Source organism: Simochromis diagramma, unplaced genomic scaffold, assembly GCF_900408965.1.
Source record: "Simochromis diagramma unplaced genomic scaffold, fSimDia1.1 OVJJ01000293.1, whole genome shotgun sequence".
Classification (NCBI taxonomy): Eukaryota; Metazoa; Chordata; class Actinopteri; order Cichliformes; family Cichlidae; genus Simochromis; species Simochromis diagramma.
This window is the reverse complement of record NW_024386801.1, coordinates 11,844,608-11,872,323: the sequence shown is the minus strand read 5'-3', so window position 1 is coordinate 11,872,323 and position 27,716 is coordinate 11,844,608. Positions and strand designations below refer to the sequence as shown.

General features: G+C 41.1%; 1 protein-coding gene across 2 annotated transcripts; it reads right to left on the bottom strand.

The window, feature by feature from the left end:
• Positions 1-136: 136 nt before the first annotated feature.
• skor1b (SKI family transcriptional corepressor 1b) lies at positions 137-27,716 on the bottom strand. 2 transcript variants are annotated; one of them, XM_040025845.1, is made up of 8 exons: positions 6,730-27,716; positions 4,593-6,337; positions 4,161-4,260; positions 3,964-4,068; positions 3,795-3,854; positions 3,149-3,223; positions 1,465-1,539; positions 137-878 (listed from the first exon to the last, which is right to left on the bottom strand). In XM_040025845.1, the coding sequence occupies exons 2-8, from the start codon at positions 6,318-6,320 to the stop codon at positions 781-783; spliced, it is 2,241 nt and encodes a 746-aa protein (XP_039881779.1). In that variant the 5' UTR covers positions 6,321-6,337; positions 6,730-27,716; the 3' UTR covers positions 137-780. The 2 variants fall into 2 exon arrangements, with proteins under 2 accessions (XP_039881779.1, XP_039881780.1); XM_040025846.1 differs by having other exon boundaries at positions 137-875.

Below are 27,716 nucleotides of genomic sequence, written 5' to 3'. Positions count from 1 at the left end.
TTGCAGGAAAAAAAAGAAAAAAAAGTTGTGGGAATCAAAAAGGTAAAAAGAAATGTAAATATGGGGGGAAATAAATCACACTTCTTTAAATAAAATGATTTATTCATTAGCGACAAAAACAAATATTACATGGAGGAATAGACTATTCTTAATAGGATATGTCACTGCTTACAAGGTCGCAGATGCACTAATTCAGCCTACTAATTTCTGTGTTTTTCAAATTTCCAACAGCAAATAGGCATAGTTTGACCGCTACAGAAATAAATATGCTGTATTTCAACGCGGAGGCTTTTTTGTATTTTGTTTTGTTTTGTTTTTTACTGTAATTCCCACCACTCGTTTTAAAGTGCATAACATCCAAGGTAAGCTACTGGCCTGCATGGAAGAACACATTAAAATTAGTAGACTTATTTACAATACTGAGAGGATAAGGAGCAATGAACCGTCTAATCAAAGCTGCTATTGTTGATAGGGGGAGGAAAAAATGAAGAAGAAGAAATAATAACCCACCTTTACAACAAACATACATTGTCATTGCACTTTGCCACAAATAATAATAATCGATGGGATAATTTCAATAAAACAAATCACTGTATGCGAGATACATAAACGCTGAGGGTGGAGATCCACTTTTTTTTTTTTTTTTTTTTTAATATTACAGGTAATTACACTTTAGACTACTTTCAGCTTGGCTCAGAGTGTCCGTGGTGGTTTTTAAATCTCCCGTGGTGTGGTTTTTAACAGAAGCTGTGGCTGCGTCCTCGCGCCCCTGTGTCTGATTCACGGTGGTAGCAGAGGCGATTTGAAGGAGCAGGATCCGGTGCAGTGGCGAGGAGTCAACATCTTACAGGAGAAATGGTGTAAAGCGTCGTGAGCTTCTATGAAGAAGGAGATCAAACAATCAATAGTGCACGCGCATGTGAGCGTAAATCATCCTGCTGGGGATTACAGAGGCTGCTGCTGTTTAAATATTTAGACCTACACAAGACAAGTTAAACACAACTGCACGTTTACAGTTAAATGATGATATGATCGATTCATGATATGAGTCGGAGTTGCTCAAAACAAGTAGTTTGGAAGCGTTTAAAGAGGCAGTGGACCATCCACTTAAATAGCCTGTCCATCCACAATTACCCTTCAACCTTCTCTTTCTGGAGCAATTCACTGGGGTAAGTGTGCACGCAAGAGGCAAGAGCTGGCCACTAATATCTGTTGATATAAATCGTAGTAAAGTTACGTTATGATACTGTTCACCACTTTGCACCCCTGATGCCAAAAACAGAGATCATGTGAAAATCAGGCTTGTCCGTTATATATGAAAACAGTAAAATAAACCTAATTGAGCACATAGACTGTCGTCGGTGATTTTACATGAAAAATAAGCTATAAAATATCTGTAAATCCCACAGTTAGAAACATCTTGAAACGCTGTTGTGTGCGCTGCCTTTGCTTTATTTTTCTCACCTCTGACTATGTGAAGCTGCTGGACCATCTCCTCCCTGTAGGAAAGTTCCCTTTTCATTTGATCCTGAAAATTATCTGAGAAGCAAATGAAAGATCTGAGTCAGTAAACCAACCACAATTATTTCACAGGCAGAAAAAAACCCCTTCATTTTAGCCACCGCTGTCCCCAAAGTTACTGACAGCACCATGTAGGAAATGTTTGTACCTCTGATCTTTGTCATTTTTAACAATCATGTAACCTCCACAGCATAAACAAACAAAGTGGAATGTTTGTTTAGAGAGAGGCAATCGTTTCTTATAAATTAAGGCTTTTAAGAGGCTGATGCCATTCATAACAGATGCATGTATTAAACTTGTCGGGCAGCTGATCAGTAGAGGGCGCTCTTCTCAAGCTAAAGCTACAAACCAAGGGCATCAACGGTAGCAAACACCCGGGCATGCCTTCAGCTGGAAACAAAAACATTTTCTTATGACAATAATTTTTTTTATTTATAGCATTTAAATGAAAATAAATCCGACCTATAATTAAAATATTGATGCCACTGATGAAAGTTAAAAAAACATTTGCAAGGACATGTTTACATTAGGAGAAATATAAACGGAATACCCTTTAAATATGTTATATCATAACATCTGCTCAGATTTTTATGTGTTAATGTTTCTTCACCACTCTTATATTCATAACAGTCTTACTTTCAGATATAGTAATAGGGGGATTATGCTAGGTATCAAAATTAAAATAAAAAATAGTTTTCAATATTAATGATATTACAGGGTTGATATTAACAAGTTTTACTGTCTTGTTCCTAGATTTTTAATAATAATTTTAATATTATTAAAAAAATTTATAATATATATATATATATGCTAAATGGGCCACATATAGGTTTAATTTCTTTCCAACAATTTTGAAAAACAAATAGTTTTATATATGGAAGCCTTCATCATCACTTACCTGTATGTGACATCATTTAGTTTCCATTCTTGCAGGTTTATCTTAATTTTTATTCATCTTTACCTGTACTGCAACCAGTGCACATATTTTGGGTATTACATCAATTCTCAATTTTTATATGAGTCTGCCAAATATTAATATTGCTATATAATATGTTTCAGAAAAAAGGTATTTATTTATTTGTAAGAAAAGGTGGATAAAATTATTTTAAGTTACAAAAAAAATATTTGCTCATATCTCACCTGATATTCACCTGATTGATCACCTGAATGCAGCTGGTTCTTGAGGACATGGTTAGTTTCATTTTCAAAATCATGATCTTTACATTGCCAGTGTGAAGCTGTTAGTGTCATATCCAGATGGTCTTAATGTATGGACTGCAGATGGGAATGTTCTGTAACATTTTTCATTGTGGTGGATGGGGAACAGTTTTATATATAATTATATTATTATAGATATTTTTCAGTTAGTGTTTCGTAAAAATCAAACATTGACTTTTTAAAGTTACCCTTTTTTTCTGCTGTCCACATATATTTTAAAAACATATACTCAGTATATCAATATGAAAAAGGGGAAAAGGTAGATCAGATTAAAAACAGCAGTTATTTAGTTCCGCTGCAGCACATGGGAACTACTGCTGAGGTGGATTTGATATATTAAGGCTTATGTTTTGGCCTCAGAGAGGAGGAACATTTGCCTTTACATGCACCGTGGCAGAGATTAGCTTACCTTTTAAATGTTGAAATTCACGTTCCAGCTTTTTCCTCAGCTCCACCTGCTCCAAGAGCTGCTTTTGTAGCTCTTCTGCAAAAATAAACAAATAAATAAACACAGAAAAAGAAACAAATCAAAATCAAACAAAAACGCCGGGTGTTGAAGGAGAAAAGATGAGGGCTTTCCCATCAGCTTCCATGTAGGACACTTTTGCTATTTTTAATGACAGTGATGAGCACATCATTATCATCATCTGCACTGAAAATTCAGAGCAGGTCTTCCTGGACTGCAGACGACACCCCCGCCAAACCCCACATTTATGTAACAAAAGATGAAAGTGGAAAGTCTGAGGTGTTGTCTTATTAACTTTAACTTCAGTGTTTCTAATTTGTTAATTAAAGGTCGCTCCACCTCGAAAATACAAAGACTCTGAAGGTGCAGATGAGCGACAGGACGTTGAAACTGACTCAAGTTTTGCTTGATTTATAAAATTTAGGCCCGCTAATCTACAACCTCTCATGAGCTTTTTTTTATATTTATAAATGTATGTGATGGAGAAAAACTCAATAAAGTAGGCTACGTCAAATGTAAATAATAATAATAATAATAATAATAATAATAATAATAATAATAATAATAATAGAAGCAGTAGATAGCTTACCTTTTGCCAGACTTTGTATGTCCCTTTGTGTTGGTAGAGCTCTGGGTGGCGCGTCCTCGCCTGAGTACACATAATATAAATTAAGTTCTTCGGCAAAAATGTAGTCCCACATCTCCTGAGCTTTTTTTTTTTTTTGAAATCCCTTTTTTCTGACCTCGGTGTAACTTACCTTCATCCGGCTCTCGCTGGTGCTCCTCGCTGCTTTGTTCGTTAAAAGATTTCGTTTCGATCTCCTCCACTGTGGAAGACGGCTCTTCTTTACTTGCACTCTCATCTTAAGACAAAATAAGTCGATATAATTTTTTCCCTCCCTTTTTTTCCAATTTTTTTTTTTTTTAAACAAAGGCAGGAAAATAAAAGTCTAACCGTTTGTTGTAAGTAGGCCTACTCCAGGCGGGTAATTCGCAGCTCTGAATTGATACGGACTGCTCCTTTGTTGCAGCTCACTCCTCTCTGGTGTGTAAACCTAAAGGAAAAAGAATTACCACTTCTTTGAAGTTTGGTGAAAAAAAAAAAATATTTGTAATGGAGTAAAACATTAAAAAAATGAATAATGAAAACCTTTAATTAATGTATAGATATTTTATTAGAGAAACGATAAAAGATTTTATTCCCCCTCCTAAGTGATGTGGACATGCCTTTTGTTGTTACTGTTACACTGTTTTAACATAGACAGAAATTCCCCCACAAGCACACATTTCTCTGCTGAAACGTACACATACAGGCAAAAAGAACAGAACCCGATCTTCAGGGGAAAATTACAGCTCTGAATTATCGCCCGTGTTTGAAGTCACTCACTTCGGTGAAAGGTGCAGCTATGTGGCTCTCTGATAACTGCTTGGTCTGCAGTTCTCTTTCAGAGGACTGGGCCACGTGCAGGCTCGTTTTCTGGGAATCGACCAGGCTGCTCTCCTGCAGGCCTTTAGAGTCAGAATCGTGTGGTGAAACGGTGTGTGTCAAAGCTAGGGGAGTCCGAGGACACACCGAAGACAGAGGCCGGGAGCCCTCCTCCTCTTCCTCGTCCTGCGTTTTGTTTGTCTCCACGTCCACGTCTGGCTCGCCCTCGCTGTCTACGCACGGGGACACAGAGCGGTAGCTCGAGCTCTCGCTTAAAAAGTCGGGCGATAAGTAACCGGTGCGACAGCCGTTGTACGCGCTTCTGTTGCCGTACAGCTTGGCGATGCAGTCAGCGTCTTTGATGACAGGTCTGAACGCCGACACGTAGCTGATTTTCCGGGGCTGGAGCGGCACCCCCTCCGCCGGCCTCCCCTCGTCCCCTGACTTGTCTTCTTCGTTGCGCAGAGACTGAGTGCTGGAGCATCGGTCGTTATCGACCGCGCTGTCTTTCGATGTGTTGGTGCTGCGGTCACTGTGCTCGGACATGTCCATGTCAGTCTGCCTGGGCGGACACAGCAGCTCTGGAGGGGGCTTGTGCTGGGTTTGGGGATATGGGGGCATGGGCAGCGCGCCGGCCGCGGGCCAGAACATGGGGAAGGAGTGGTAGGCGCTGTCCTTGGTGGCAGGCCACAGCACACCCGGGAGGCCGGCTTTGCTTTGCTCGCCCATCATGCCGTCTTCTTTCTTCTGGCACAGGCCGAAAGCCGGGAACCCGTATGGGTGAGGGAAGAGGGGTGGTGGGATCTTTTGCATTATCCCGAAGCCCTTGCTGGGCACCGGGATGACCGGGTAGCTGCGCGTGCTCGTCATAGCACCCCGGCTGCCCTCGCAGCTGAGGATCTTTGCGGGGATCTCCGGGGAGCTTTGTGGACGGCTGGGCTCGTGTGATTTCAAAGGAGAGCTAGACCCGGACCCACTGCCTGGCAGCGTCCTCTTGCGACTCCCCCCGTTGAACATGGCCTTCACGTCTTCCCACGCGTGTAAAATCTCCATGGCACTGCCTTTATCTGTTAGTTTTAGATGCCGCCGCCAAGAATTGAAATTAGCTGCGTCTGGCTGCGTGTACTTGGACTCCGGCGTGCGGTGGGAGTGAAATATGAATTTATTCGGGGAGAAGTACATGTTGCAATAGGAGCACTTAATGCACTTGGCCCTGGAGCTGTTGTATCTGGCCGGGATGAAGCTGCCTCGACTCCCCCAGGCGCACTCGTGGGACACATCAAAGGCAAAATTCTCCGGAAGTTTAGGGGGCGAGTGAGCTCCTAGGAAGGACTTACAAAGTCTCTCTGCCTCGCGTTTAGTGATCATCCCGCAGCGCCTGGAGGAGATGGGCATCGCCCCTGCTCTCCGCAGGATCTCCAACTGGACAGGGGTGCATTGGACGCAAGTGATCCCCAGCGCGACACGCCTGTTGTGTATCTCGTTATAGCTATAATTCTTCAATAAGGTGTTGGATATTTGTGCGAGGCACAGTCTCTCCTGGCCGTCTATTACCAAAGACACGATCGGTATTCCGTACAGCACAGTCTCTCCGACCTGGTTGGGCTTCAAGTTAGTGCTCGGGTAGGAAAGTTCTTGTTTGGAGTTTGGCGAGGAAGTGGAGTCTCGCCCCGCAGGTATCGAGTCCATCCTTGGAGGCCTAGAAGCTGCAGGGAAAAAAAAAAAGAAAAGCAAGGTTTGATATGAACACGTGAGTTAAACGAACGCCAAAACTCCAGCTTTATAATTAGCTTTCACTGCAGCGTTTTTAGGTCGAGGACAAGTCATTTGCAGGCCTTCGTTTTTAATTTAAGACACACGAAGCTGATGCTTTATTTTTAGAAATTAGTCTTTAAAGCAGACACTCGTGTTTAGGACATTGCAGAGAAATCATATAAGCTACTCCACGCTTAAAGTTCACGGAATTATATTTGCTTTAATATCTTAAACCTTTTCAGTGTATGAACACGATTATATCAAAGAGACTGCGCGTAAATAATAAGGAACACCCCAAAAACACTCAGTGCATCTGCTGCCCAAAGTCTGTTCCCAAACTCACCTCAGACGCTCGCGCAGCTCCCCTCCGCCGTGACCGACAAAGCTGTGATCAAGTGAATGTCGGAGCAATGACAACTCCGCGCTGGAGGACTTGAAGATGTTTGCTTTAGGAGTGGGACGCAGTTGTCCGTGCAGCACCGCCTCCCTCCCGCCTCTCTGCTCCCCTCTCAGTGTGTGCGGATGGTTTGTGTTGCGCCACCAGCAGCAGCAGAGTCCACATGGCAGGCAGACTGTGGTACAGCCCCCCCCCACTCCACTACAACGATCGCAATCAAGTGACGGCAAAACTTATGGCAAGACACTCCCACTCACACAGGCAGTCTGAATTAACTATGGATTCATGACCAATGAAGATGAGCTGATCTGAGTGCTTAGTCTTAAAGCAGCCTGGAGGTTTATTGGGTAAAGTGTTTAGAAAAGATACATTAAATAAATGAATAAATCGTTGTTGTTGTTTTTTTTAAAGCAATCGGCTTTCTTATATTTTAAATATGATAAAAATACATTTAAATAAAAAAAAAAATATAATATTTTATCATAATTCCGTCATGGTGTGGTGTCGGTTACATGCGTTTCATTATTTTTTGCTCCTTCTCAGGGCTATTTGGCATTATGCACGGAGGAGGCTGCAGTGGGATCAGGCATTCCGCTAAAAACAGCAGGGACCCCCCAACACATTGTTGTGCGCGTCCGCCTATGAATACGGCGCTCAGGCCTTCATCATGTGCTGTGTTCCCACGGACACGCCGTTTACCAGCTCCCCGGCCTAAACACGCGCTGTGACAATCACCAGCTGCTCTATAAGGTCACTTTGGTGATCTCTCGCTTGGGTCCTTCTCTCTTTTTTGAAAGAAAGGCATCCACAAGAAGAAAACTGTGAAGCCTCGTGCCATAAACGACCAACATTTACCCTTTAAAAGCCAATAAAGGTTTGGATTAATTGTTTTCAACTGGCACAAGTGCTGCGACAGGCAGTCATGTAATATTGATGAAGGTAACAGGACGCGATCCCGTTGGCCCCATCGACCTCAGTGGGGCAGAGCGGTAATAACAACGTATCCGTAATTGTTCACTTATTCTGAGAAGTGTACCATGTGATACCACGGGAATAATAATAATAATAATGATAATAATAATAATAATAATAATAATAATAATAATAAAACAGTTGCAAAATGCAAATAAAAATGCATATTACTGATATCAGAATTATGAATTTAATGCAGATTTCTGTCCAGTCAGCGTTAAATGTGGAAGTAGAAACATTTATATTCGCCAAATGCAAATTAATGGGATTAATGTCCACGTTGTATGATAAAAAATATTCTTTTATTTTTGCTAAAAAGGAGAATAAGATGGTGTTGTTCGTCTCAAATGAGTAACCAGATTCAGATTGAATGGCAATATCCGTTGATCACTGAAGCAGCAGAGTAAACCCCCTTAACAGCCAGTGTTACATTCAGATGAATCAAAAGTTGTGTTGACAGACTGAACCACTCCAAATGAGCATGCTTTCAAGTATTCAAAAGACTGACAACGACCCTCTTCTCCTGTTAATGCTACAGACTTATTTCGCAGGACTCCCTCTCTGCAGGAAGTGGTGTGTAAATAGCGATTTTCAACCACACCTACAGGCGAGGAAATGGGAAAAGTAGCCCACCCTCCAAAAAAAAAAAAAAAAAAAAGTCAGTGAGGTCATCGTCAGGTTCGTGCTTATTCTACCTTTTTATGTGTGCAAGCCAGAACAGCTCGTTTAAAAGTGTGTCTGCATTAATCACAGTGCTGCATCAAAGTATGATAATCACCTGAACACTCTATTAAAATAAAAGTGCCAGCCCAGGGGAAATCTTACCTTACTCTTTAATTGTTTTGAAGCTTTGATAGGCTTTTTAATCTAAGATTAATTTATGCATTCTTAAATAACTCTACATATGATTAATAAGCTTGAAAATTAAAAGGAGACTGAAGCAATTATAACAAGTGGTTGGTCATCACCTCATTAGATGGTATTAGAAAGATGCAGTTTGTGAGTTAGTGTGTTCAAATGCGTGTATGTGTGTGTTTGCCTGATTAGGTTTAAAAAAAACACTGGAAGGGTAAGAGCAGCGCAAAATGTGCAAGAGACTGTTTGATGACAATCACTGGCAAAAGTGCTGCAGGCTAATTATTCTGGATCTTCCCGGTTTTGCTCTCTCTGAGAGGGCGATGCGCAGTAATTCATGGATAAAAGACACGTGATCCAGGACTGATCAGGTACGCATCAAGATCAAGTTGAGACTGTTCAACATGATTCCACCGGTGTTGATCGTGAGCTGGAAGGACAACAAAAGAGAAAGATCAGCTGTTTGAGAGGCCACCGGAGAGACGCGCTGAAAACAGTGAGACTTGCTAAATGCTCGCTAACGTGTAAACAAGTCATCACCCCTCTCCTGCTCTGATGTTTATTTGTCTCCTAAAAGCCCACCCCTGGGTCCTGACCCCCACATCCTCCACCGCTAAACGGAACATTTCTTCTCGCAGGAGGAGGTGTGCAGTGTGTGTGTGTTGAGTGTGAGTGAGGGGGGGGGGGGGGAGTTCATCACAGCATCAAATGAGGCTGAGCGCAGGGACCCTTTTGTCACAGACAGGGACTCATCTGCCAATGGTGAGCTGTGAGGTCCTGAGGGAAGGAAGGAACAAAGGTGCTAAAAGGCTATGTGACAATGAGGGTGCTCCGAGGAGAGCCTTCAAGTGTGGGACACAGGCTGCACGGGACAAGCTGTGCCCATCACTCCGCAATTACTTTTTTGTGCAATCCAGAGGCCTTGTGCGGGCATTCATGGAGAGATGCAAGGACACAAGCTGCCATGTCTCTCTGAGCCTTGCTTGCAATATAGAGCTGACCTGAAGCGCATCGTAGAAGGCGTGTGTCGTAAATCACAGACTCGTCTGTTTTGGAAAAAACAGGCCAAAAGAGAGAGAGAGAGAGAGAAAACCTCCTGGCAAATTCAAATCCTTTTTTTCTCATGATGAACTCTGCACCCATCAGAGAGCAAACATCACACTGATTCAAAGATGCATTTTGCCCATACTAATATGTGTAATACAATTAGATCGAGCATGCAGCTAAAGCAGTCACTAAAGGCAATGAGCTTCATGATTGAAGATGCAGAGTTCAGAGCACAGAGTTCACGATCCTGATGGCAGCGAATGAAGATTTTGGTCGACGCTGGACAAAAAAGTAATAAAATAAAATAAAATAGAAAAATCAAAGGAAGAAAAATAAAAAAATACACAAAGAAATCAAACGGCCGTAGCAGCATTTAACTTAACTTTGAGATCAGATATGTAAAGCTATATTTGCCACCAGTACCGAAAAATAATGCTGACAAAAAGACAGTAATATACTAATATATTCTAGATATTAACACTGTAGCAAATATGTGTTAAATTACATTGGAAACAACCTAATATGCATTAATTCATTTTTAACCTTAGAATTTTTAACCATAGAAGTTTTTTTAATGTGTGAAGTAAAATTGACCTTGAAGAAAGCAGTTGACAAAGAAAAAAGGACCTCAAAATAATTTTGCTATTTCTTTTCTACAGTATAATAAAAATAAACAGAGTTTTGTCAAACATAATATAACATAATCCAATCTGCATTTAAACTCTACGCTGTTCATCCCCAACAAGAACCAAGTTCAAAAGCGCCTTGATGCTATAGCAAACAGATCTCTCTGCTGCTAATTCACAAGAACAACTCTTAAATTGCCATTATAGGGACTGCTTGAGTATTTAGGGACCCTAAGTTCTGTGCACTATCACTGTATGCTACAGTGTAATAAAGGAAGATACAGGAATTTGTCTATATCCAACCCCGAGCAGTTTCAATAGTGTAATGAGGAGTCAAGTGAGAATGGGAATTATCGTAATGATAACAAAGGTCTATGCACCATAGCTTGGGGCTGTTATTGTAGGGCATTACCATAAAGATGCGATGTGCTTGTATTGCAGGGTTTTTGTGAGGGAGCAGGCCAAAGCGATAATAACTATTAGTAGATGACAGTGCTTTGTGGGATTCCAGCTGTGGAGCCCAAATTTCCATACAGATAGAATAGCTCTGGGTGGATGATATGCGTATGTGGGGGAAGGGTTGTGTGACTCCAGTGGAGTCATCTGTGCGTGCGCGCACACACAATCAGGATCTGGAAGTGGCAAATCTCAGTGCTGGACTCAGCCTTGGTGTCCCCAGTCTTACTTGGGTGGGAGTGGTGGTGTTGCTGAGGAGAGCCTCCGGTTCAAACATCCCCGCGGGTCTCTGTGGAGGAACTGTCCAGAGTGCTGAAACAGCCTGCTGTTGCTCTATTGGCAGTTTTCAAAGTCGGGAAGTGCAAAGTGTGTGCGCGCGTATGCGTGAACAAAAAACCAGAGATTTCCATCAAGATCACATGCAGGTGAGAGGGCGTGCAACATACTTGTCAGCAACATGTCTAACACAAAAATATAAAAGCCTCCCTCCCCTCGCCAAAGAAAGCGTGTTTTCAAGGTTACAAACTTTGAAAAGCGCACGAATAAATATACAATGAAATACAAGGTGCATCCAACACGCAGGAGAGTAAAGAGGTGTTGCTTAAAGGACAACACAGGACAACATTTTTTTTAAGTGCATGATTTGCATTCTTGTCACTATAAAACCGGCACAGCAAAGGTGAGGAAGCAGCTGGTACAAACCAGAGACTCCGCCTGGTCACGTGACTGACAGGGGTCCTAACCACGGTTAGCTAAGTATTTGTTAAACATATTAAAAAAAGAAAACAAAATACAACACACACACACACACATATATACAAGCTGGTGGTGGGATTATTTGACCTCACAATATTTGTATTGTAGTTGATAGTCAGAAGAGATATTTAATTGCACTGGGATGCTTCGACTTCATTGTCTGGTGGGTTTTCTGACCCAGTATATTTTGTGAAGAGGTTAGGCTTGTGTATGTTCACACTGAAATAAAAACAAATAATTATTGCATGGCTTTAAGTTTCTTCACTATTTCCCTGAGTTAAAAGTGAGCATGCTGGTGACTCAACTGAAAATTTCTCATGAATCTTTGACCTTCCACATGGTAACAGATGAAAGTGTCTTGACTAGAAACACACTCAGAGTATATTTATCTTTGGAGAAAACCAGGCCAGCTATTATTGATCTTTATGCTAAGTTAAGCTAAGACTCTAGACTCTAGCTTCAAGTCTGAATGACAGACAGAAGAGCGGCATTGGTCCTCTAAGCTAAGTCGCTAACTCTCACCAGGGCCGCAAATGTGGGTATCCTCCAAAATGACAAACTATTCCTTAAAGAGTGAAAACTGGAATGGGTTTTACAAAGTAATTAATTCAACTTGAGCAGTGTGTCATTATGACCGTGAAAGGACGTGCAGATGTGAGGAATCAAGGCTGAGTAAGACAGAAAGAGAATGTGGTTGGAAGGTAAGGGTGATGAATTATCCATGGGAGGAGGTTAGGGTAATAATAGCAGCAGATGTGGTGGTAGTGCAGAAATCCAGTGTGCTGTCTCTTGTGTTCTGCACAATGAGGTGGTGTAAATAAGTGCAAAACATCTGTAAACAATGACGCGCATGTTTTCTGTCAAACAAACACAGCTGGTTCAAACTGGGCCCCCGAGATCTAGAAGGTAAGAGGGCCGGGATCCCGGGACTAAGCAGCTTTTCTTTTTTTCCTTTTTTTGGTCGACTTCCAATACCAGGCATGCTGTGTGCGTTTATGTAAGGGTGAGGCTAGCAGGGAGGAGACAAAGATAGTGAGAGCAGAGAGCGTGAGGACACCAATCACCCTGTAATTATCCCCCTGGTGTGTGAACTGCCCAACTCTCCGTCCTTGATAGATTCACCTGACCCAATAACACAACACACAGCCACAGCGGACTGGAGGCGGGATAAAGACAACAGCATAGATCAGCAAGGGATCAGCAATGAGACAAAGACCTAACATCTGGGAGCTGTGGTGAAATTAAAGAACCGTAAGACTGAACCAATCCTGTTCCAGGTTTCCATTAATAGCCTGGGAGCTGCTTGAGAAACAGCAAAAGTGAGGTAACACAGGATTCAATTTCATTTGATATTGAAGAAACACCCCTTGGCTTCTCTCTCTCATATTCCTTCCCTCTGCCGCTCACATCTCTCTGCCACCTTAGAGTGATGTATTAAGCCATTTAAATTAACAGCGGAATGACTTATTCTAATACACCCGTCCCAAGGAGAGCCTGGGACGCTTGCTGGAGTGGGACATAAACACCACACACCACCTCTAGACCCCAGGCTGGGCGGTGATGCATGTCGCTTTTTCCGGATAGCCCAAACAATCTGGCCGCCACTCTATCCAAAAGGCAAACATTCATATAGTCATTACGATGTGAAGAGGGCGAATAACACCACTGAGCCTGTCATTACTGGACACAAAAACAACATCTCGCCAAGACGAGTAAATACATGTTGTTTCCGAGGTGGAACAGAGAGAACAACAAATCAGTAAATACACCAAAGTCCTATAAAGGAAATGATTTTTTTTTCTTCTCTGGGAGTTTGAGGCAGCGAAGCAAACACTGTGTTCTTTATGAACTTCAGCAGCGGCTTGTAAAATCTCACATTACTGCTTCTCATACTGTCTGTGTCTGATGTACAGATGTCTAAATCATTCATACTAAGGCCACGGTCAGCTGAATAGAAATGAGGATACAGTGGGTGCTTTGTCTGTCCCTGAGGGGGTGTTCAGAAATAGATCTGAGAAAAGCGCAGTTTGATTGATGCTGCTACACTCCGAATAATGATCGGTTCAGAGGTCAAACTACTTCAGTGACATGCATTATATCATTAATTACAGAGATCAATAAACAAAAGGACTCAGTCCATATGTTTTCAGTGTGCCTATGCCTCTTCTTTTTCATCCTCCTGGAACATTTCATAATTAATAACTGATACAAAAAGATGTTCATCAGTTATTGATCGCATTCATAGAATATTACACGAGAAAAATGTGGCATAGTAATTACACGTGATGAGAGGAGCACATTTCGATCTCACAGTTACATATGCAATTAAAATATTATTCATTACCTCTTAAATAAAAGCCTGGTTCTGAAATCCCATTAAATTTGGGATAATTGTGTGTGTTTAATTATAAGCTGCAGGAAGGAAGGGAGGAAGTTTCGGAGAAAGTAACAGAATGTGCTGTGACCTAGATAGCAGGGGAGACATTTTGTTTTAAAAGTGACCTTGCTGTGAAACCTCAGCTCAGAATAGCTCAGATTTTCCACAGACTCTGAGTGCGCAGAGCCATCACCGCTTCAGTTCTGGCTGAACACAGCATTAAAGCAGCGACTGGGGTCATGAAATCCTCGATTTCTGATGCAGATCTGAATGAATAATCCGATGTGTTAATGCACCGATGCACAGAGAGGTGACAAAAAAGGGGGAAAAAACAACATAAAGTTAGTTAGTGAGGTGTTGGTCCACTATGTGAACTATTCAGGAGATGATACTTCACTGGATTTTTGGATAATTGTTGTGGACAGTGGTATCTGTTATCTCCCACAGGATGTAATCTGTGTTAAATACAATGTAAAGCCAGTCAGGGACCACTCATTCTGACAGACCCCCATGTCTAAATATAAATGTTTAATTTTAGGAAGCAGGTGATCACTCAGAACAACTTTGCATTAATTTTCAGAGACAAAGAAAAAAAAAAGAAGCAGCGACCCCTCAACGGTTCAGTTTTTCTTGTATTTTCTTTCCTTTATAAACTACAGATGTTTCTGATAGCTGAAAGTATATCGATTTAAAGCGAGCTGTACTTCACTTGAGTTCTTCTGTGTTCTACTTTGCTACACTGTTTAAAATGGAGATGTTACAGCATCTGACAGATGCAGCTACAAGTTATCAGAGAGTTAATTAAGGCACTTGCAGCTAGACTGAGCAGCTAGTTTGCTTAGCTTAGCACGAACAAAGAACACGTGTGAGTGCGCCAACTTATTTTTACACTTCAGTTTTAGTGCCAATTAAATTAGAGATGCTGTTCTCCAACGCAAGGTTAGCTGTTTCCCCCAGCGTTCGAGTTCAATTAAAGTAAAATCATGTTGGCTGTACCTTGATTATGTATGTAATAGACAGATATGACACAAAACCACAGATTCGTTTACAAAATCTGATTAACATCTGATCATCCAATTATGGCATTAAAACATGACACTCATAAAAATATCTGCTATTTAATGGTTTCTTTAACTACTCATAATTAACACATATTTTGCTGATGCTGCTCTCACACTTTCATCCAGCCAACCAAGTATGACCAGTTCAGGGTCATAGGAGTCAAGTGTCATGAGGCCTAGACCTTATCCTAGCTATCATAGGGCAAAAGGCACAGTATACCTTGGACAGGCAGCCATTCATGCTCACATTCACATCCAATGATGTTTTAGAATAGCCAGTTAACACTACATGTATGTCTTTGGATTATGAGAGGAAGCCGGAGAACTTGGAGGGAACCCATTCCCATAAACAGGGAGCGCATACAAACTCCACACAGAAAGCCTCTAGCTGGCGGGTGAATTCAAACCCAGGACCCTTTTCCTGTGAGGCCACGCTGCTAACCACTGTACCAGAGTGTTGAAGTTCATATGTTTACTTAAGTTAAATTCTAAATCCGCACCTCTACTTCCAATGGAGTATTTTAAAAGATTTTTTTCTTTAAGACTTCCCGCATCCTGTGTATAAGTTCATGCATAAGCTGTCTGCTGCCCCGGCCCAGCATCCCCCGCTGTCTCCCTCAGAGCAGCGAGGCTCGGCCCGGTGGCTTCAACCTGCAGGCAGCCAAAGGACAGCCCAAGCGGAGCTGTCTGCCACTCCTGTGCTTCATTAGGAAACAAAATATAAGGTTTCCACTCCATTAGGAATGACTTTAGGAGTGAAAGCACATAAGACGCCGACTCACCTCATCAACAATGCATTGCAATAACGGCTGAGGATGAATGAGAGCGAGCAGAGTGGGGAGAGAGAAAACAGCATTAGCCTGTATACAATGTCTTTACAGCAGAGTGGGAAGGAAAAAAAATCATTAATGCAATAAAATGTGGTCAGATTAATCAAATGCCTCAAACTCTTATGAAAATATTACAGGGAGAGAATTTTCTATTACATCTAATGGTATCTAATCTAATACTGGCAGTTAAGGGCTTGGGCATCTATTTATTGTGAAACACAATTTAGGAAGTTTAAAGGGAAGCAGTGAAGCATGCATGCAGCATAGCCGTCAGGAACATAGACAGAGATCTTTTCCTGCTATTTTCTTCCCTCCAACGCATAAAAGCTTACCATTAAAGACTGTAGGTCGCTCTGAGTTTGAGGGGAAGAATACACAAAGAGGCAAAGCAATATGTAATTAGCGTGTCATAATCAAAATGACCCACTCGGACACTTTATGATCAGCAAGACAAAATTACTGCACCACTGGTGGCAATCTGCGGCCATGTGTTAACACCATTAACATAATGAAAACACACACATACGCTAATAGCCCACCTTTTCATACGGACAAGGAGCTGAAGCGCAATGTTAATTTCACATTGCCTTTTCGCCAACCTGCAGGTTGTGGAGGAAATGCTGAGAAATGTGCAATGTCTTTTGTGTGTGTGTGTGTGTGTGTGTGTGTGTATTTCTTTTTTTTTCTTTTTTTTTGCAAAATGGCTCGGAAGATTAAAAACAAAAGTGTTCGTGCCTCTTAAAACAATCTGCGAAAAGTACCATTCCCCTGCTGCACATCTCCAGTGAGAAACTCTATGGAAGATCTCATTTTCAATTAAAATCTCATTTGCTTGAAAGTTGAAATGAAATCATGTTGTGAATTAGCACATGAATTTACATACTGGGATGCCTGCCAGTGCGCAGGGAGACTAATTTACCTTAAAGATTGATTTTTCTAGAAAGGATTTCAGTGATGGCCTGAGAGCAATGATGCATACGTGAGATCTGAAAAAAAAAAAAACATTTGCCAGCATCCAGCAACAATGAAACTGAACTGTAAGATGTAACTAGCGAGGAAAAACTATTTTTCTTTCTACTTATAAACAGTAAGAACTGTTCTAACAGAAAAAGAGTTTCCAGAAACTTAGATCAAGAAGAAAAAAAATATCCCTACGAGGATGAAGTGGAGGATTGTTATTTACCATTAAAGCGGCATCACTTGGATGGATACTCTGAAACTTCACATTCTTAATTGTGGATTTAAGGATATTTGGTCAAGATATGTTAAGAGGCAAAGAAGCAGCCAGTGATCTTGTCATCATCTAGTGAGGAGAAAGAACAGCTATACTTCTCAGCCACAACTAAAAACGTAGCGTCAATGGAAGTGCTTGTCCTTGTAACTTGTTAAGTTTTTAAGATGCCCACCTGCATCTAGCTACAGCTGATGGTCTTCCACCACGAATACACTCCTTCAATCAACCATCCACCTGGCCTTGGATTGTCCACATTAAATTACTTGCTCATTTCGCAAGGCCTTCTCTGACAAAGCGCCGCAGCTGTTATTGATTCATTCTCTCAATTAAATAAAGCTTTGCTCTCTCCCCTCCTTCTAAATACCTAGAGACCCCCTATCCAACACAATATCCATTCTTTTTACACTGCTAACATTATCAGTCTGCACGCAAAATTAATTCCCCCACTATTGCTGAAATAACTATAATTGCAAACTACACAGAGAGAGAAATTGGAAAGGGGGTTTTAATATACATTTCCAGGTGTATTTTCCATTTGTTCAAGTCAATAACATTTTTCATTAACATTTGTAATAAAAAAAAAGTGAGCTCTATCCCCTGCTCATTTCCTTTTTAATTCAGAGATGAATTTGCAACACTCTTTCCAAACTGCTATGAGCTACCCTTTCTCATTTAATTTGGTTTAAGACATCCAAATGAGATTAATGTTGGCCATCAACTATAAAACATCTTAATTTACATATTTATCAGTTGAATGAGCCATGACTCACAATAGGTAAGATGTATTAATGTGATTGCATGTTGATGCAACACTTTGATATAATAGAAAATCAATATGTGGATTAACATAAACAGCAACTGTAAGAGTGCGAGTTCTGCCGTTTTTGATGTTTATTGAGTTCTTTCTTTGATAAACCGAGTATGTGGAGGGATTCCTTGAAAATTCCATTTGCTACTTGAAAAGCACGGTGCTGTTATGTGAACAGCTGCATTCTTTTGAGGAGGAAATGAAGAAAAAGCTGCGAGTCTGCCGATGTGCAAGGACATTTAGGTTTCCCTACAGACCGAGAAGAAAAGGAGAAAAGAAGAGAGAGTGAGAGACCGCTGTCTCTCCCCTCGCCTCCATTGTTATCCCACTGACTATCCAGCAGGTGGGCTGAAATCAGTGTGGCTTGGCCTCAGCTGTAGTGAGGTCAGCTCTCCGCTCGTCTGTGCTGGAATTATGGGCTAGCCTTTTGCCCGTGGCACACAGATTTAGCCGTGACCCTGAACACGGCCTCCCCCAGAGGCTGACAAATTTTATCACCACATTTTCCCAACTTTGCAGAGAAAACCAGACCAACTTACCAACCCACAGTCAATCCAGGCGCTTCCCCTAACCTCATATCTCATCTCCGACATAATGGGAAAATCAGACCTCTGTGAACAGGAACCCTTTAAGATTCATGGAAAATGAGGGCATGTGCTGGGATGATGAGGGACATCTCACGGCTTTCACTGCAGTAAATTAGTGCAAAAGACTCGAAGAATTATCAGACACTAATTAACAAACTGTCACATAATTGAAAAAAACGGATGTTTGCACTTTTCTAAAATCATTTTTAGAAAAAAAAAAACAAAGACTGTAAATTCACAGTGCTTGTTATGAGCATTTAGAGATATTTTATTTTACTTTTGCTGATATATTTATGATATGGGCTGTAGGTTTTCCTCTTTTTATATATATATTTTTTCAAATTTATGTCACTGAGAGCTTATAATGGTTGAGATTTTGCAGTAAATAAAACATATACATCATATAACGTTTTAAATTAATGTAAGCGGAATAGAAAACTGCTCTACAGTTCTATTACAAAATTGTGTGTCTGTTTTGGATGCAAATTTCTTCTGTAAAATAATAATCATTACAAGCATATTGAGAGTTTCTTTCTTTCTTTCTTTTTTTTTTTTACAGTATTCGCTCCTCTGTGTTTGAGAAGCACAGAGTCCTACTCAAAGATAAGGAAGATGGGAAAAAATGAGCCAACACAAGAGACCTAATAAATCAGAAAGCTCTTTGCTAGCGGCTGCATGCACATTAGACCACATCTTCAAGATTTTCAGAGCAAACCGTGGAGCAAAACTCCATTACCTCCTGACACAAATGCAAATGAATCACAACATGGGGTGGGAAGGAATTAAAGACCCTTCTCTAATCAATGACAAACCAGGATGAAATGCTCTCTTCCATGGCTCTGCCATAGGCAAACTTCAGGTCCCCTGAAAACACACACACACACACACACACACACACACACACACACACACACACACACACACACACACACACACACACACACACACACAAACATACTGTGGACACACATGCATGCACGTGCTCAAAGACAGACTGACAGACTCGCATGCAGACGTCTGGCATGATCTCGCTGGCTTTTTTCCAGCTGGACTTTTCCAAAGTGCCGGTTCAGGGCTACAAAGACGGCGTCTTGTCTTAACCTGCTGCTGCCTCCTTATTGCATTTCAGTATATTTCAGAAACAGTATCTGATTTCGTCAGGTAGCTGGTGCTGGTCTCAGGCGGTGAGGTGAGAACGGAAGAGCTGTTTCCATTCTGCTGCGCTCTGTTCTGCTCAGACAGATGCACAGGCCTGTGTAAATGACAGCCTGAGCCCGAGGATGTCTGCTGGCTGCTGCACGGCCTGCTACAGCCTGCAGGTGAAGTGTCTGTGGCGCCATATGGAGCAGGGAAAATTAACAACGAGAGGAAATTCTCCGCAACAGCGGGAGGCCTTGCTAGTCTCTCCTCCAAACAAAATTTAGAGACGTAGAGAAACAAGAGAGGGGGAGTGATAAAATTAATGGGGTTCAACATTTTAACACAACACCGACGGCAATGTTTGCACAGAAAAACAAGAATTCCCTTTACAGTTTAGTCACATTGCACTCCTGCATTATAAATCAGTGCCTGGCTTAAGTAGTTTGACCTGTTCTATAAATGTACATTAACCCTGCCGATGCTCCCTTCCAGGTTCTAGCGTGCTCTCCACAAGCCCAGCACAGTGGTTGTTAGAGCAGGTGAGCTGCCTCCTTCCCTGGTGGCTCCTTATGCTTTCTGCCATCATAGCGGAGGTGCCCCCTGTGGAGCCTCTCTTGGTTTGGGTCATTGATTACAAAGAGCCTCCTGGTTTTGTCTGACAGATGTGAATCCATGCTATTTAATTTGGAGAGTTACCCTCAAAGGGAGCACCATTAGCTATCCAATCTGACCACAAATAGTGTTCCATTAAGCAGAGAGTTTGAGAAGCTCTGGTGGTGTGTCTCCTGACAGCATGGAGGAAGCCTGGGCATATTACACTGAATGTTAAATGCTTGGTTGTTTAAACAAAAGGGAGATCTTACTTTAAAGAACGTCTTTGTTTTAGAGATACATAAAAAGTCCCCTCAGCGGGATTCTTCAGGCATATTAGAGCTGAAACTGTCCTTGTTTAGTGTCTAAAGAGGGTGGGGTTGGTAGTTAAAATGTTAATAAGTGCAATTCAGTTTTAATTTAACAGCCTTCTGCATTCCTAATTACTCCACTAGCTGTGAATAAATGAGGAAGAGAGCTCATCTCTTGCCCTCTGCTTTCAACACAAAACACATTCTTGCCATTTCCGATATGGAGCTAAAGAGGACTGCGAGGAAACTGATCTAAACTCATCCCCTCTTCATGAACAAAGCAGCGTGGTTCACTTAGTGGTTTTAGCTATTATTTTCCCAGTAGGTAGAGGCCTTCAAACCTTCGTAAGAGCTTTTAAGGATTTTGTTGATAAAGTAAGACGACTAGAGTGAAAAGTGTGAGAAGATTCAAAGAGCGAGGAAATAAAGTGAATGCGACGATCATGAAATGTTCTTTTTAAAACATTCAACAATAGCAGCATGCCTCTCTGTGCAGACATGGGATAGAGCTGTGCATAAATTACTTTATGTAATCATACAATGTAGATTAGCATGATAATGGTGGGTGTTAATAGATGCCAGGAAGCAGGGAGTGACAGCACTTTGAAATGAGACATGCTTGGGGCAGTGGGCTCCACACACACTCATGCATACACACAGCATTGGGGAATAGCCAGTGAGGCTCTCGTGCCATTACGACAAATGTGAGTGACGGGGAAGAAAGCCACATCTAGCTAGCTGCCTGAAGGCTGCTACAGTATTTCCACAAGTCTATAGGCTTCTGGTCTCATGGGGAGCTCTATTAATTGTGAGCAAAATGGTCCACTATTAGTTCTAAACCTTTCAGAGACCAGAGGACATCTTACCCAGCCACCCGGGCCAGACTGAAAAGCTGGCTAAAATAATGCCACCCTTGATTAGCCCCCCAAAAAACACTCATCAGAAAATGGTTAAATATTTTTCAAAGAATGGCATTAAAGCTACTCTAAAGATATTTTCAGTAGCTTCTTCCTTTGAATTTGGTTTTATTGCATAGGGATGCAGGGGAGGGAGTGGGCAAGACCATGGAATAAAAATGATGAAGGTCTAGAGGGTATGATCAAAACACTGCTTTTACAGCCATGGGTGAGATGTAAGTAAGCAGATCAGGTGAACTGCAAGTTTAATCTCCTCATGGAAAGCCAAGGTGAAGAGCCACCTGCAGGATGACGGGACTTTGAAGAAAACCCTGCGGTCACCCCAAAACCTTAATTTCTAACAGCATTGCCGTCATTAGTTAATCAGACTAAATTCAGCCCCCTGCAGAGACAAAAGAGGGACGGCAAAGACACGGAGAGATAAACCTAAGGATAGGTCAAGGGCACTTATTTCAAAAGCTCCCTTGAACACAGTTGGTACATTCAAAAAAGAATAACAAGATCCCACTTCCTTTCATCCTCCAAAGCCCTGGCAGATCACAAAGCCTAGTGGGAGTGCAAGGTGGAAACATAAGGACCTATAGATTTACAGACCAAGCGGGTGTGACCACTCCTGTGAACTAATCCGAATCAGAATGGCTTTAAGACAATAGCAATTTGATCAACCCTGATCCGGCTTATCCACAGGCCACCCAGATTTGCACTTATGCATGGCGAGAACATCATTAAAACCCTTCTCTGTATAGTCTTAATGCCACATAAGGATGTGTGCATTACGTCGTTGTAAAGGCTAATAGGTAGATTGTGCTGGCAGTTTTTTACAGGTCGCAACATTGCTGAATTCTACACAGATCGTCGATGCGGGTCCGTACTGTTTATCATGTTTTGCATGCTCTTACACAAGCCTTCTTGCGATTTTCCCGACTGACCTCTAACACGTCCCTGGTTAGGACAATGTTAACAACCTCATGAGTCCAGGACTATAGAAAATGGGGCTTCTGTTTAGGATGACTGCACTGCTGACCTTCTGACGGGCAGAGACGAAGAGAAAGCTACATTCAGATCTACATTCAGATCTGGGGGTCAACATCACCACATAAGCACTCCGAGGAGAGCTGAGTGAAAATTAATTAAAAACGCTCGTGTGCCGTGAATGACAGGCCGCTTTTGTTGGTTGTCTGCATTGACGAAGGAGGCAGGACGGTCCTACGTCCCTGGTGCTCGCGAGCCCCTGGTGGCCTCAACCATTGTCTCACTGCCAAGCTCTTGTCTTATCAGTGGCAGCATATCAATGAAGCTGCTGTCTTGTTTGCGCAAATAGTAATTACAACATCCATATTTCTGTGCGTTCAAACAATCACATCTTAGGAGTAAGGAGGATTTGAGGAGAAGGGCGGACATTTAAAAGGCTTTTGGGAGATGTGCCAAGATAAACAAAGAAATCTCATCTTTGTTTCTACCCATGCATTTAAGAAAATAAATAGGCACACATATCAACCACATATACAGTTCAAATGACAGTCCAGCAATCTCTCGGATAAACCTTTTACAGTCTGTGCTCTTACCACAGTGCGATATAGCAGAAAAGATTTAGAGTGCAAAAGCATTTAAGCAGGATGAAGCTCAGAGTTTAATGTGGTCCATCAATCCCATTCGCACAGGATTGCAGCCTCTACATCTGTCCTGCGAGACCATCAGAGTAGTTTAGTGGCATGTTGCAGTTTAAAGGTGCAACAGAAGAGTCAGGTAACAAGGGACAAAATAGTCTCGCCAACTCTCAGTTTTAACTACCCAGGTTCCCTTTGGCCCACACTCATTAAATGCAGAATGCATTTGTCCTTGTAGCTTTTCACACACGCACACACACACACGCGTGCACAGTGAGAGGTTTGTTCACAACTCAACACATCCAAAGGCATTGGCCATTAGGTGTAAATGGATGGTGTTCTGCCCAAGTCTCAGCTGAGCACATGTTTCAGGAGCAAAGCAAATGCAAAGGCCAACAGATCCATTAAACTCCATCCAATAACACGGGAACCTGTCTTACACCACAAAGATGACTCCTCTGGCAAAATGAAAACGGGAGGGTGGCTCAGCCAAAATATCTCAAAAGAAGAAGTTAGAAAATGATAAAAACAGACAAACACACAGATGTTATTTAAGGCGATCTACCAAAGAGAAGGAAAAGGGAGTAGATGATACAATCAGCAGAGAAAATTATTATTATTTGTTTTAATTTAAATATATGACCTAAAACAGAGTCAACCAGCAATTACTTTTTATAATAAACATGTTTTAGTGGCAATTATTATCTAGTTGAAGCCTCTTATGTTATAAATATTAGCATTTTTTTAAAATATATGTATATGTAAATCCTAAAAAATCTTCTTGATCTTCAAGTGTAGATTAGAAAAAAATGACGTGAGAAGATCATGTCATTTTCAAATTTTCTAAAGTTTTATAGAAAGAAATAATAAAATATATAATCAGAAGAAAAACAGATAATGTAAAGTCCTGTTTCATTGTGCAGCTGCTTTTTTTAACACTGCCAAAACAGGATAAGTAGAAGCGACTAATGTACATGGACTCGGGAGTTATTCATGAAAACACTAAATAAGACCATCAGACTTCCAGTGAAGTAAAACTATAACATGTGTAGCGATATAGCAATAGAGTTGGTAAAAGGATATTGCAGCACATGTGTAGTTTAGCATGCTTGGCATAGACAGTCCAATAATCTTCAGACCTTTATCATTTAATTGATCAAACTCATATTCTGAAAATATGAAAACTTTAATAAAACTCACACAGATAAATTTAAAAGGTATGCTGACATTTCTTCCAGTGTTTCTCAATGCAACACTCACATGGTCATGGGTTCATCAGAAAGGCCTTTCTCCCTGCACTTGTAGCTTAATAAAAGAAATCTCTTTACATGATTCCAGTATAAATGATGGGGATGAAGCATATTTTTGGTGAGAAAATACAACATAACGGTCACCTGAAGCTTAGACTTTTCCCGACCACAGGACAGCTCTATATACTGTTGACTGCTTTTAATCATTCTAATAAAAACTGTGCAGCACTTAGAGTCCAATAAACCTCCCTCAGACAACTGAAGATGTGCATAAAAAGAACTAATAAAAGAGACAATAATATCTTTGAGAACAAAAACAGACAGGGCTCAGTGGGAGACTCCAGGCCAGGCTACAGGGTCAAAAGAACTGCGGTAAGCTCAATAGCCACAGTCAAGTGACTCAATTACCACATTTGCTCTTTGTGTTGACCCCCTCAATTAGTGTGGAACTGTAACAATCTGCCCACCAAATACAGTCATTCATCACCAACTGCCCAAACTCCCGGCCTGCTTCTCGGAGCCACCTCACTAGAGAAAAGGGCAGGCAGAGGTCAAATTAAAGTCTGGCTTTTGTAACTACCTTCCTTAATATCCTCTGTTCGACAGGATGAGCTCTGATAGGGTCTCAGTCATTAGACATGCAGTGCAACATGCCATTAGCTACTGAAGTAAGAGCGAGCAAACCTCCTACCTGCAGCAGAGTTTGCTGAAGGTTGTGGATTTCAGATCATTCACTGTCTGATGGCTCCAGCTGATTGTTGTGTTTGAGAGACAAAAGAAAATGTTGGTACTGAAAGTTACAATGTTTTGTTATCTAATTTGAATTCTATTTAGTCAGCTGTAACCTGTATAATATTAATGATACATTGCTTTAGTGATATTGCGTTCTTTCACCACATAAAGAATAAGCTATTGTGCTGCTGCAGCACACAGTTGAAAAGAAAAGTTCATTTTTTTCTCTAACATGCCAGTACTGACTAAACTTTAGCATTCTCCAAATGCTGATTAGCAGTTATATTAAGGATTTGAGATGACATAATTCTTTGATGGCACCTGTTTGCAAACAGCAGCTACAGGAAATGTTAGGAGCTGAATTAAATCACAACATAATCCAACAGCGACCGCTGCTTTGTGTATAAAATCAAAATGCTGCATGCTGTGAAGTGGTTGAGGTGCTGTGGCACGCATAATACTAACAGAAAGGCACATTTATTTCAAACCTAAAAACTATATCCATTGTATTGACTCCTATTGAAACAATAATGAGCATTTTTGGCTACAGCTCCATAGGGCCCCATTCATATTAGACTATCTTGTAAGCAGCTACCGTGAAACCAGAAGTCCACAGAGTGGGAGCTCTTGATGATATTCAGCTGCCATCTGGGTTACAGGGGAGGGGAAAGTTGTCCATTGCACAGTTTTAATCATAACTTCATGCCATATGCCACTAAAAAAACAACAAATCACACCATACGATCGTCACATAAATCTAGATATGTGGGGTGTGCGAGCTGAGCTTTGACAGGAGCTTGAGGATTGGAAATTCAAACGTAAAACCAGAAACAACTGGGTAAAAAACACAGAAAAGGTTTAAAAATGTGCAGGCTAATAAGTAAATCTGCACCTTCCTTCTCAATTGTAATGAACAATGTTCAAAAGGGCTGCGGTAAGTAAGGATAATGTAGGAGTAACTAAAAGAATGATAGCACAGATATCCAGATAAGGTCTAAGTGGGTGTTAGGTGGGTGTCTGTTGCCCTACTGGCTCCTGCCATGCTCCACTATTCAGCTTTTGGTTACACTATGATCACCGGCTGGCAGAGCCGTGTTCCTTTCACCCATCTCCTGCTGTGGTTAGGGTTGCAGGCACAGTAAAAGCGAAGCACTGATGATTTAATTATGATACTGGTTCATTCAGTCACTGAGGTTAGGTTTCCAGTCGAGGGTGAAGCAATATGAGCTAGGTTTGGTTTATGTTTACCGGAGCACATGTTGAATCCCAAGCAATAACATTCATTCTCCTGGGAAGGCCAGCCAGAGGGTGCAGTGTCTCCAGGGTTAAAACGTCCCAGCCTGGCATGCCGCTTAGCTCTGTGTGCAAGACCTGTCACTCTGCTCTCGGAAGCCTAGTTTGTTCATGATAGATAGCTATCCACAGTCCGGCTCCCTGCACCGGTTCATCTCCTGCTTCCCAAACTGAGTGACGCACCTGACTCTGGGGATTCAGTTACTTGGAAATCTGCTTCACAGGTCCCGGACTAACTGCTTTGATTAATGACCAAAGTCTGCATCTAAATAGTAGCAATCATAACTGATAATCATCCCAACCTTGTAGTTACTTAACCCCTAATCTCATTTTATGTAAGACAAAGTAAGGCAGCTAACCAGAAAGATCCTCCCTGGCTTTTATTTCACAAAGCAAACCCCTCCCCATGCACATGTTCAGTCTGCTGTGACTCCAGGGTCCTCTCTTCACTTTTCAGGCTGACGGCTTGCTCTTCCTTTAAACTACAATCAATACCTTTTAAGCAAAATTTGCATTTCATAATTAAAGCAAGAGAGAGATATCAATTTGAAGCCATTATGCACCAGGCCTTATGTTGTCTGACATTTAGTTGTGATTACACCAGTGCCTGTATATTGTCATGGAAGTCATTAAACTGCTGTCATCTCAACATGTTTTCCCGGCCTCATTAACACTGCTTTCATACGGCAGTGTTCACACTGCTACGTATGAACTACAAAATTTACTTAAAACTGAAAATTTACACAATATAATAATTTAACAACTATTAGAAGAATTGCAATAGAAACATTGTTCGGAGTTCACATGCATTGTGTCCAGATGTTGACATTGGGTTAGGGTACCAATAATTACATTATAATTACCAAAAAATGTTTTATGTTTCTGTCATTTTTAATCCACCAGTATGTGAAAGCTCTTTAATCAACATGATATTTTCAATGCTAAAATATGATTATTTCAGTTATCTGTTAATTTTCAAATGTACTGTTCTACAAAATTGCAGGAAAAATAGTAAAATAAAATAATAGTAAAATAGTAAAGCTCAATATTTTTAGCCATTTACTTTTCCTGACTGAAAAAAATAGTTTTAGTGGTTGAATGTTATGTGCGATTAATTGTTAACGTGAATTCTGCTGCTATTTACCTGGAAATAAAAATACAATTTCTTTGTTTTAAATAGACTTAAATCATTTCTAAAGTCAAAGATCTCTAAAATATTTGTATTTTCATGTTTTTATGACAGGTGGGCTAATAAATTAGTTAAGCGCTGTTTAGGAAAGTGGTTATTAATCAGTGTTGAGATTGCTGTTTCTTGACAACAGCTGAATTTGTCAGTGACGGTGAGTTTAGTTTGTGGTGAAGTTTAAATTAAAGACTTTAAATTATTTTTATTTTTTTTAAAGTTACTGCCTTGAGATGACATGATCATTGTGGACTGGTGCTATATAAACAAAAATGAATGAAACTGAGCTGAATTTTTGTT

What these genes read in the sequence shown, in the direction of transcription:
- skor1b (XM_040025845.1), bottom strand. Translation starts at nt 6,320, where the DNA reads ATGGACTCGATACCTGCGGGGCGAGACTCCACTTCCTCGCCAAACTCC. An exon ending in CATACAAAGTCTGGCAAAAG is followed by an intron (nt 3,224 to 3,794) that starts GTAAGCTATCTA and finishes TTATTTTTGCAG; the next exon opens with AAGAGCTACAAAAGCAGCTC. An exon ending in GCAGCTTCACATAGTCAGAG is followed by an intron (nt 879 to 1,464) that starts GTGAGAAAAATA and finishes CCTTCTTCATAG; the next exon opens with AAGCTCACGACGCTTTACAC.